The 12,121-nt window shown below is 40.7% G+C and overlaps 1 protein-coding gene across 2 annotated transcripts; it reads left to right on the top strand.

Moving 5' to 3' along the window:
* Positions 1–459: 459 nt before the first annotated feature.
* On the top strand, positions 460–11,687 carry CCDC174 (coiled-coil domain containing 174). Of its 2 annotated transcripts, XM_032699360.1 has the most exons (12): positions 460–533; positions 1,801–1,905; positions 2,798–2,898; positions 3,827–3,885; positions 4,944–5,124; positions 7,049–7,144; positions 7,995–8,131; positions 8,514–8,608; positions 8,816–8,963; positions 9,718–9,852; positions 10,620–11,237; positions 11,322–11,687. In XM_032699360.1, the coding sequence occupies exons 1-12, from the start codon at positions 492–494 to the stop codon at positions 11,549–11,551; spliced, it is 1,947 nt and encodes a 648-aa protein (XP_032555251.1). In that variant the 5' UTR covers positions 460–491; the 3' UTR covers positions 11,552–11,687. The 2 variants fall into 2 exon arrangements, with proteins under 2 accessions (XP_032555251.1, XP_032555250.1); XM_032699359.1 differs by having other exon boundaries at positions 10,620–11,687.
* The last annotated feature ends 434 nt before the right edge of the window (positions 11,688–12,121 follow it).

The raw sequence follows: 12,121 nt of genomic DNA, 5'->3' as shown, positions 1-12,121 counted from the left end.
CACTGGTCACAGCAGCTCCAGCCCTGCAGCTGCACAGGGAGGTTTCTGACAGGAGACCTGAAGGGTTTGGCCAGTGCGTGCCAGAAACCCTCATTTCACACCCCTACTGGAAGTCCTTTTTTGGTCCTTCCAGGTCTTCTCCATCATCTTGACCTCAGTTCTTGAGCAGGCACAGTGTCATTGTGTTCCACCACCAAAAACTGTAACGCTCATTCTTTATCTTATTTGGGAACATGGGGCTTAGTTTACATCCTGCTCGTTCGAGCTACATCCCTTATCTAATTCTCTGGGACTTCTTTAAGATTATACTGTCCCTTATTTGGGCTTTCCGGGGTACTGTGAGTAAAATTCCCATGCCTCCTCTCATGCCCTGCCCTGACCTCCCCAACATGGCGACGGGGGGCGCCCGCCCGCCCTCACCGCCTGTCGCGACAGCGCCGCGCGGCCGCCGCGCTTTACGGCAGGGCCGCACGGAAGGCGGCGGGTCCGCCATGGACCGGAGGAAGAAGCCGCTGGACGTGGCCGCGTCCTCGGTGAGTGAGGGGCCGGGGAGCGGCGAAACGAGCCCCTTCGCCTCCCCACGCGCGGCTGGGAGGGCTGAGAGGGCGGCCGGCTGTGCTCAGCTGCGGGGCGCCCGCGCGCGGTATGGGCCCGGCTGGTGGAGGCCGTGCGGCTCGACCCTGGGGTGCGGTGGTGCCACCGCTTCCAGGGAAAACAGGGCACCGGGAAAGGGGAATGGTGCTGGTGGTGCTGGTGCAGGTGCCGGTGTTCTGTGCCCTCGCCTTAAGCCCACTGAGGTGCACGGTTCTTACAGCAAACGCTGAATTAAAGGGCTGTTCTGACGCCCTGTTTCACATCCCGGGTCTGAGATGTTCGGCTTTGGGGTTTGGCCCCCTTTCTTTCCTGACCAGGAGCACACGCTGCCCTCCAAACCCGAGTGTGCCCGGGCTGGATTTGCTTTCACTCCTAATGTAATTATAAAATTAGGGCACTTCTAAACAGTGGGGAAAAGGGTGATTTTACAACACTACACGTCATTATTCTAGGGACCTGAAAAGTAAATGCTTTAGTTCTTGGGACAAGTATTAATGCCAAAGTCTTCTGCTTTCCTCATTTCATGTACATCTGAGAAATTTGTCTTCTGTAGGACTTGCAGGGAAAGTGGCACAATATCTTCTTCCAGACTAGTTTTGTAATTCCAAGATAACATCCCTGCTGATGATGTTTCTTCATAAAAGCTGAGATGGACCTTGGTCATAGATGGCAATGCCACTTATATATTTAGGGGGAAAAAACAAACAAACAAACAAACAAGAAAATCTAAAACTGTATAAGCAGTATATAAAGCAGTGGGAAACAATATATATTTTATGAAAGAAAACTTTTATCAATGCTTTCCCAAGACAGGATTTTATTCACTATCTAGTAGTTAAAAGTTCCCTTTTTGTATTCAGTAGTGTTATTTCATTAGTCCTTCTCAATTTGTTTGCCCTCAGGCGGCTGGTAAGATCTGTATGGAATTATGTCTCCCTTATTCTCATGTAGAAAAGAACCAAGGATATCCTTGGGGGTTGTTTTACTCCCTAATCATAATTTACATTCTGTATGTTTGCTGTAAACTTGAGTGGTCTCTGTGATCAGATCAATGATTTGAAGTTCCACGTAAAAATGCAATCAAAGGCTCATATGACTGTAAATGGCAGACTGTTTTACTAGAAATACAGTTATTTATTGCAGTAACTGATGAATGTGCTTGTGATATGTCCTGGTTATTTATTTGTGGTTTTGCTGGTGATGTAGCTGGTAGATCTAAAAGCCGAACTCTTCCGAAAGCAAGAGGAATTCAAGAAAGAAAAGCTATTGAAAGATGCTGGTGTCTTTGCAAAGCCCAGAACCTCTAATAAGGTAGAAATATTTTTCCATTGTTGTTTTTGTCATTCTTTCTCCTTAAAGTAAAGAAGTTAATATTCAAATATAAATAAATGCTTAGAGCTGTGTTACTGGTCAAATATAAAATGTACGTGATGAGATTGTTCTTTAAATTTCATTTTCTGGTGACATTCTTGTGCACAGCAGAAAACTTAATATTGTGCTTATGCCCATCTAAATCACCTGTTAATCTTCATTCCCCAAGGATCCACAGCTTTTATAACTACAGGAAAAGGTGTTTCTTTCATCTAAGATCTTGTATGGTTCCAAAGGATGGAGGATGAGACTCTTCCAGAGTCACTGTCCTTGCTAAAAGCTCTGCTGTGTGTTTATGATGTGTAATAACAAACACACAATTATCTCTGGTGTTTTGCTCTTTACTGCACTCTGGGTTTTACTCATTGTTTAGCTTTCTAGAAGCAGAATGTGCTGTTGCTGCCATATTTCAAACACACACAGCTTTTACAGTGTTACGCTGCAAACAGGCCAACTGATGGAGGTAACGGAGAATAGAAACAATCTGTAGCTTTGTTACTACATTCTTAATTAGCAAGATTGTTAGGGGTTTTTTTTTTAACCTTAACATCTTTGCCAGAATAGATTTTATCTGTTTTTTGAGTACCTTTGGGTTTTTTAGCTTCTCAGCCTGTCCTTCCCTCTGACACCATGCTGGAGTCTGTTAATTTAGGACATACCTGCTGTATTCCACAGCACAGGTATAGTCTCAAGTCAAACATGTTTAAGGTGTTATTTACAAAGTCTTTTATGATTGATTTGCAGTGTTTGCATTATGGAGTTGAAATATTTTTGTAATCATTACCATTTCAGTATTTTCATTTATTTGTTGTTACAAAATGGTTCTCTACAGAAACCAAGCATCTGGACCAAACAAAACACAGGAGTTGCAAATCGAGCCTCAAAAGATGTTGAGCAGAAGACAGAAGAGCAGGACATATTGGATCAATCAAGGTAGCTCTTAGGCTCTGTAAGAAAGGAATACTTTGTAGAATGTGATTTTCAGTGTTTAGAAAAGCACAAAAAGCAAGTTACACACGTTTTGGGCCAGCAGTTGTCATTAGACCAACCAGTAAGACCAGCATCAATTCCGTGCTCTTTACCAGTAATGTACAAACTGCATCCCAGCAGTGTCATGTTCATGCAGGGATAGCTGCCCTCACATTATCACAATTGTCTAAATGTGTCAGGTTAATTTATTTTTTTTAAGTCATCTTTAGAATCACAAGCCAGGACAGCAACACTTTAGAATTCTCTAGCAAAGTGTTTCTTGGAATTAACAGAAAATGGCTCACTTTCTTGCAAGGATTGCCTCATTTTCTAAATGGGTTGGTTGTACAAAAAGATATATGTTGAAAATGCCATTTGTAAGCTATTTGCTGTTCTTCTTTAAGTAGTTCCTTGCTCTTCAAAATTGTCTTCTACAATTCCAGAAATTAGCTACAGTTTTCTCTTCAGTTTTGAAGAATAACTCCACGTTATCTCTTTTTTCTTTTTTTTTTCTGTAAAACTGTCTTCCACTATCTCACACCTGCAAATAATAATTTAGATTCCAGTATTTATCTGACAGACCATAGTAGTTAGATAGAGGTGGAATGCTTGTTACATCATGTTCTTGCCTACTTGACAGATAACACTTAAGATTAATTCTGTAACTTCACTAAAATTATTTTCAGTATAAACTCTGGAACTGGATAACTGCGTATCTTCAGAAATGCCAGTGACGGTTCAAAACAAAACCTAGGGATAAGTCAGCTTCTAATAAACATCTCAAGCACTCCCAGTACTTTCCAGTTCCATTTATCTAAGGCTAAACTGATCACTTTGATCTATGTTTGGAATTGGTGGGATTGCAATGTTAATTTTTTGTTTTCTTTTTCAGGAAGAAGCTAGAAGAGAAAGCAAAGCTGTATGAGAAAATGACAAAAGGCGACTTTCCAGGTGAAGGAAAACCAGTCTAAAATGAGTATTTTACATATATATATGTGTGTGTGTGTATATATATTCACAGTTTTTTTGAGAAGTTCACCCTAAAAGTTGGTATTTCTGACTGTGTGGTGTTTGACAGCAACTATGCTATGAATTCACTGCTGGTCTTCATGGGAAATTTTTTCAAGTTGTTTATACGAAGTGATTCACATGCGTTATTCTGCTTTGAAAGGGAGAAAAAATAAATTTGCTAGAGAAAATAAAATAATTACTTTTTGAAGGACTGCCTGACGTAGTAAAGCACTAGGGGCTTGTTTGACTCATTCACTAGGTGGGTGGACTATATTCTGGTTTTTTCAGTACAGTATCTTAGAAAAAACAAATTAATTTATTCTCCATTGTGCAGTCTTTGGATTGCATTGCTGATGTTCTGTCCTGCATTCTAATTCTTGGACATTTATGAAGAGAAGAGGAGCAGGAGGGGAGTCTGACTGGTCCATATATGAATGCCAGTCATGCAGCTAATAGAGTTAGCAAATGCTAATCTGTCCCTTTCTTCTCTCACGCATTCAGTCCCTTGCAAGAAACAGTTATTAAAATAGAATACAAATCCCCTTGCAATTAATTTCTGTTTTCTTTACTAATGTCCATATTTGTCCACATGACCCCACCACTTTTCTCTACTTTTCTAAAAAGTACCCTTGTGACTGCTTGGCTGCTGCCAACATACCAAATGTTAAGCATCAAAAAAGTATTTGAGCTGTTACATGACAAACCCTTTGCTTCTGAAATAGTTAATGAGCAGAGAATGTTTTGCTGCAGAGAATGCTGCCTTTTCTGTTCAGTGCACAATACCCTAAAACTTCGATTCAGAAATAGATGTTATCACCGTGGAGCCAATTGATAGCTCCGGGTTTGTTTGGCACTGAATAAGGTTTAAATATTCCCCAATAGTGTGGGCAAGGGCACTGCTGGCAGCTGAAAAGCTGATTGTAGCTATTTGGTATTGATTTTGTGCTCAGCTCTGTTCTTTTCGTGGCTGTTCTCTGAGAATCGATTTTCTGCCTTAGATGAAGAAACCGAGGATTTGTACCTGGTGGATTTCACTCAGAAGATCATAGACAAAAGGCACGAAGTACAGGAGCTGGGTCAGAGCGAAGCTGCTGGAAAGACTTCAGAAAGGGAGTCAGATGAGGAGGAAACAACACCTGAAGCAGACATTCCACCGCCCGAGGACCCGGAGGAAGAATGGTTGGTGCTACTGACTGGGCTTCTCTGTCCTTGGCTGCCTCTTGACAAATGCATGTGAAAATAATATTATTCTCCAAAGTTTGTGAAGTGGTGTCCTTTTTTTTATTTTTTTGTTTAATACTGCACATTGAGAAGAGGTGGTAACATTCTTTAATTTCTCCTTTAAAGACAGTCCTTCGTGTTACTTTCCTTTCCACACAGGTAAAACTCTGCAATAGAATCTACGTCCAGGATTTTGAGAAATAGCATTCAGGGAAATGTACTATAAGGGAGACATCATAATATCCACTCTTACTTTCTTGCATAGTTTATGGGAGTTCTGATCACAGTCTGGGTACAATTTTACACTTTGATGTGCTGAATTGAAATGTATTTTAGAAAAACTTGGGGGTTTTATTGTATTCATCTTCCCTTCTTTAATTGTGCTTGACTTACAAAATGAGCAGTTATTTCATTGTAAGACCTCCTCTTAAAGGAGAGAAACCCTGACTGGAATAGGAACACGATTTTCCAGCATTTCTTCCACTTTTTAACTGCAGCACAGCAAATAGTCTCTGACAGTTTTCTGTGTAATTCCAAGTAACAACTAATTTTTCATCTAAGACGTTAGGAATAATTAAGAAACCAGTCTGACTAAACATTTTCCTTGTCCATTTGTTTGAAATGCTTAAGGAACATGAGATTTCAGTTCTGGTAATCAGTTTAAACCAGCAGTAACCAATACAAAACAGCACCACCATTCCTCAGTTTATTCGGCCAAGATAAGATTTGCAATGTAATGTCTCAGAATAAACTGGGAGAATGAATCCAGCAGAATTCCAGCAGACAGCTGAGGTGGAAAGGCAGAGAGACCCCTCACCAGCATCATACTCAAATTCAAGATGAAGCTACCAATGAGTGGTGGGCTCAAACTGCTTTGTGCTGCCAGCACCATAAAGTATCAGAAAATTAAACTGATACATTTTACTGTTCACAGGGTGCTTTGCTATCACTGCCTACATCTCTCATCAGTGACACATATTATTGGCCATCTCAGTGAGGCCATATCCTAATGAGGATATTTGGGTGTTAGCATAATTAATGCTAATTATCTGCAGCCATAGTTAAATCTTTACTATAGAGAATGCAGATTTCTTTTCTACTGATGATTCATTGCAATAAAAACTGAAGGCCACTGAGTATATACTAAACTGTAGATATCCTTAGAAACTGTGTAAAAGGCTTAACTTACTAAAAGTACAGATCTTTAAAAGTTTGGGGTTTGGAACTAGATTGCAGACATACTTTTTCAGATGTAATATCAGTTATTTAGAATGGGATAATTGAGGCAGCTCAATGCAGGATAATAAGTACAGCTCTTAGCAGCTTTTTTGACAACTGTAAATCAAGTGTTCAATACTATAAAGAGTTGAATAAGAAGCACAATAGCTTCAAAGAAACATTTTACTTGCATTTTAGTCAGCCTTTGTTATGCCATTTGAACACACACTATCAGCCTATTCTGAATGAGCCTTAGACTGATATTTGAAATGTACTGTAACAATTTCATATCCACAAGAAATCGATGCTGTGTCATTATTTTCACCATGGGAAGCAAGCACTAGACTGAGTTTCATCTTGTTGTTAAAAGTTACGTGACATTGTTACTTTTGAACATCTTTTACACCATTTTATTGCCAAGGCGAACAGGGAGCTCGAAGGAAGATTGAATAAATGCCTGTTACAACTGTTGTATGCCCTGTTCACAATGTGTCCTCTTAACCTTGGAGCATGTAAAGTGAAAAGTAGAGGCAGCTGTCACACACAGAGACTATGAGGTGATGAGTACCCTTTGGAAAGTGTTGCTACTTCTACCTTCTGCTTAAGATTTCTATAAATCTGCAAATAGGAGTTTTGCATCAAATCTCTTTTTCTTTCATGACAGGGTTGATTATGTTGATTTCTTGGGCCGATCTAGACGCTGTATGAAGAAGGATTTGCCAAGTCTACTTAAAATGGATCAGGAACTTCAAGGGAAAAGGTGTGGTTTCTCTAATGGAGCTGCATATTCCTCTCAGTATTTAATATACATTGTTTTAATGAGAAGGAAGCAAGGCTGTGGTTTGTCACCCTGTTCTCAATCCATAGTTGTTGATGGTACTCCTTTCTCTAGATTTGCATAGTTTGCAGAGAAAGGTTTTAATAAATTGACTTAGCAATCTCAGATATTTGTTGTGTCTTTTAAAATGGGGCCCCTGTATAGAAACCGTATTTTATTATACCTTCCATAAAATGCCAGGGAAGTGATTCCTGGTTCTGTTTAACCTGGAAACTGACAATAGTCTTCTACCAATTCCAAATTCATCATGTTTAAAATTAATTTGTTTGACCTCCATTTGTTTGGTTTTGCTCTTCCATTAAACAGCTGACAGGTCTTCTGTTAAAATTATTTCCATATTGGGTATTAATATTTGGCATGGACCTCTAGGGTAAATGGCTTTTTATTATTTCAAATACCTTTCATTTTCTTATGTTACATCTGAAATGTTTCTCTATGTGATTGTTAGAATCCCCGCAGATACCAATAACCATGATTATTTCATCTTCTGTTTTGTGATTTGATAATAATTTCATAAAGCTTCTGAAAAAGGATATAATTTTGTTAGTCTTTATTAACATGTTCTGCCAGTACCTTGCTCTAGAGGTAACTTCGTATTTCTGTCCTCATGTACCAAAATCATCAACATTGTATCACTAAGTGGTGCCTACAATGATCTGTGTTTTGTGAAAACTGCAATACTGGATCAGACCCAATCGTACTTTCACTGTTTGATACTGTAAAACTGTTAAGTTCTGCTCTTAATCCCTAACTTGTTGTTGTTGTTGATTAGACAAGAACCTGATGGGAATACTCTGTTATCTGAAGATATGAGAAGAGAACTTCAGAGGCAGCAGTGGGAAAAGGAAGAAGAAGAAGCCCTCAGAAAACCCATGGGACCCATACATTATGAGGACATTCGAGAAAATGGTACAGTGCCATACTTTGTATCACTTACCTTTGTATCACCAAAGAGATTAGTTGTAGAGGAAGCAAGGGAAAGTTACTTCCTGTGTCTGTATGAAAAAGAATAGGTATGTGTTATAACTGTTATAATTTACCAGTACTTAAATCTAGATCTCTTTTTCTTCAAATTGTATTTTTCTCAAATGTATTTCTCAGAAACTCCTCCTCTGTTCTCCTTCAGGAAGCTTCACTTTATGTATCATCTAAAACAAGCCCTTTTTAGCCATCTGTGCAATGTATGTTGTTGGGAGTAATTCCGTGCCTGAAAGCAGGGTGCCTGCTGCCTGTAGTTACTGTCTGTTGTAAACTGATTGTAACTTAAATTTATTGGGTTTCTCCTTTTCAGAGGCCAGACAGCTTGGTGTTGGTTACTTCGCCTTTTCTCGGGACCAAGAACTCAGGCATAAACAACGGGCAACGCTGGACATGCTGAGGGAGCAGGTATGAGTGTGAAGAGCAAACTGGGACATGAGGGAGCCTTGTTTCGGTGGTCACTGTCTTGGGTTTGTTCTGTGAGTGTTACACCAGGTGATGCCTGACTTCAAAGATATTAGGCTCCTTTTTTCCTGTTAAACCTGGTACTTGATAAGGATTGCTTTTAGTTGCTTTGTGAAGGGAGATTAATTCATGTTTTTCTTTGCTGTTAAGACCCTTGATCAGAGAACTAAACGCGAACAGCTAAAAGAGAAGAGAAAGGCAGCTCTAGATGCAAGGCTGTCCAAACTTCGAGCACGGAAGGTTAAAAAGTTAAGGGAAGCAGGATTAGAAGAAGAGGCAATAAAACTGGAGAATGGAGGTATGAACTGCTGCCTTTTTAAGTTTTTGTTATTTCAGCTTGTACTTGATCTATGGACAGGCAGACTCTAATTTAGATTTATGTTTGGACATTTAATTTATATTGGTATTGTGTGTTCTATATATACAATTAGTGTAACTGTTAGGATAGCGAGAGTTCATATGTGTGTAGATATAAAATCATGCTAGAAATAGATTAATAATGTAGGTAGAAATATAGTATGTAGATTGTAGCCTTTTTTTGATTCCCACCTGACCAGCAGGAATTATATGGGTTAATTATGCAGGTTGAGGTTAGAGTTGCTGACATTTTACTAGCTTTTTTTCTTAAGAGGAGGTGGAATAAAAAGGAGTAACAAGTTATTTTTTATATCACTCAATATACACTATAACAGTTTCAATGCAGCCTGTAAATTGGAGATACAGCTGACTGTAGGATTAAGGATAATGAATTTGAATTCTAATCCTATCTCTGCACTGTCTCCCTTATGACACTGGTAGTCAACTTTTACTGTCTGTCTCCCACTGTAAAACATAGCTAATATTTCACTGTGTCAAAATTCTATACCAGTGATTAACTGGAAAGGAAGAACAGTAACTCACTGTTACAGTTGTTCAGAAGAATAAGAATGTAAATCGTTTTATCCAGTGAATGAAATGTAGATACCATGCTAACGTTCTTATTTTTACCTGTGAGGTTCATATAGATTTTATCCTGTAACTGACAAACCCTGCTGTCTCTTCCTGTAACACAGAGCTGAAAGCTGTTACTGAGGAGCCAGAACCTCCGAGAGTTACTGCAGCAAGCAGGAAGGTGGAGGTTGTCATCCAGGAGAGAAGAGATACAAAGCCTGGCGTGCCTTATGTCCGAGAGTGGGACAAAGGCAAAGGTAAGAAAATGTAGATTCAGGAACATCATTGGGTAACAACATGCATGCTGCTACTTTCATTTCTGTTTTGTGACCAAGTATGGTAAGACTGAGAAGCAATGAAGTCCTTTCTGCCTTGGTATCAATGACTATCCAGTGTCCAGGGCAGTGACCGACAAGTGCCAGTAGCTGCTGTAACATCCCCATAATTTTTTCTTCTATATGAGTTATTCCATTTCTGGATGATCCAGACAGGTTGACAGAATGACAAATTTCATAGTTCATAGGATTTACTGTCTTTCTATGTGCTTTCTTCTTGATGTACTTCTGTGGTTTGTGTTACATGATGGCAGGATGTTTTACACAAAGAGGTACAGGATGAGGATAAAAAGTGATGACACACTATGAGGGGAAGCTTTGTGGTTCCATTAAAACTCCAAACTTTTAGATCCTATCTGTTAAATCCTATTCCTGCCAGACACTGGTTTTTTCCTACCTCTGAGGAATTCTAGTATCTGACACTCAAGCAGCACTGTACTATGCAGCAAATATTACACTCAGAAAGCAGAGGGCAGCTTAATCTAAAATGCAAATTGAAATAAGTGTGGTTCAGTGAAGGAATCTGCACTAGATTCTTGTATTTCCATGTAGTACTAGGTGGAAAAGTAACTTCAGATGGCTTTACACAGTTGTATATACTCTGTTTGCTAATTTGTTTTCTCCCCTTTCTGACTGACCTCCAGCCCCTGAAATCTATGCTAAATCTACCATTTTCCTGTTTCTAACAGAACTGATGTTTGGGCTGTGGGAAAAGAAACAGGAAGAACTTAGAGATGAGCGAGATCCAGAATTTGCACCACCTTCTGATTACTTTTTGGGACAAAAGAAAGATGATAATTACCGAAGTCGAAATTTGAACAGTCCTGAAACCTCCTCTGAAAAACTGGAAACAGAGAGGGCACAGAACCAACAGATGCCATCGGTGCAGGGCAGTGGCAGCAGCGCTGGTTCCAACAGCAACGTTCAGGATAAGGCAGCACCAGCAGAGAGCTCTGGCCATGACACTCAGGAGGCATCATCGTCAGGGGACGATGACAGCAGTGACGATGAGGACAGGCTGCCCCCAGCACAGGGTTATGGCTACGGTGCCCGAGCTGTGCCGCCGCCAATGCGGGCTTACGGCTACGGAGCCCGGGCTGTGCCGCCCTCCGTGCCGGCGTACGGATACGGCGCTCCCGAGGTGCCTTTTCCAGTGCAGGCTTATGGCTACGGCACGCCAGGGATGGTGCCACCAATGCACGGCTACGGCTACGGAGCTCACGAGGTGCCCTTTTCAATGCAGGCTTATGGCTACGGCACCCAGGATGTGCCGCGGGGAATGCAGCCCTGTGGCTGCAGCGCCCAGGGTGTGCCACTGGGAATGCAGACCTGCGGCTGTATCACCCAAGATGTACCACCGGGAATGCACACCTGTGGCAGCAGCACCCCAGATGTGCCGCCAGGAACACAGGTCTGTGACTGCAGCACCCAGGATGTGCCACCAGGAACGCACACGTGTGGCAGCAGTGCCCAAGATGTGCCGCCAGGAACGCAGGCCAGTGGCTGCAGCACCCAGGATGTGGCACCTCCAGTGCAGACCGACAGCGGTGACACCCCAAAGCAGGAACCACTTTACCAAAGTTTAGATGATATGCTGTCTTATTACAGACAAGTGACTTGAGCTGAGCAAAAAGATAGGCAAAAACCATGATCTGAAGAACTGAAATAGAATTATCTGCTCAGCAAGAATATTATTTTCCCACGTGGGAAAAACAAGTTTCTGTAAGTAGATCACAATAAATCTCATGAACACCTAAGCTGTTTTACATCACAGTTGCCCTTTTCCCCTGTTGGTACTTTTTTATTCTTCTCTCTTTACTAAAATTATGTGGGGTTTATGGGAGTACTTATTTTGTTTAGTACAGGTTTAATTTTAACTCTGCCATTTACACCTGATTTTAAGGGTATATGAATGACTTTCTTTCAAAAGATCAAACTCTTTCTTTGCTCTGTTGCTCCCCAGCTGGCTTCTGGTTTGGAGGTCCTACAAGTTCAGTGATATCTGTAGAAGCAGTATGGAAATGGCAGGCTGCCAAATATAGAAGGATTTTAGGAAATTTGTTACCTACCTAATCTCCTGCCTTTAGGAAGTGCAGAATATTATCTAGTGAACAGTGGGGGTTCACATGGTTGTAATGGCTTCTGCCTTCCTGAGGTCTGTATGTAGCTCATAATTCTGTGCAGCTTATTA

The sequence above is a fragment of the Chiroxiphia lanceolata genome, chromosome 11 (genome assembly GCF_009829145.1).
Source record: "Chiroxiphia lanceolata isolate bChiLan1 chromosome 11, bChiLan1.pri, whole genome shotgun sequence".
In the NCBI taxonomy this organism is placed as follows: domain Eukaryota; kingdom Metazoa; phylum Chordata; class Aves; order Passeriformes; family Pipridae; genus Chiroxiphia; species Chiroxiphia lanceolata.
The sequence above is the reverse complement of the archived record's forward strand: the minus strand, read 5'-3'. Positions and strand labels throughout refer to the sequence as shown.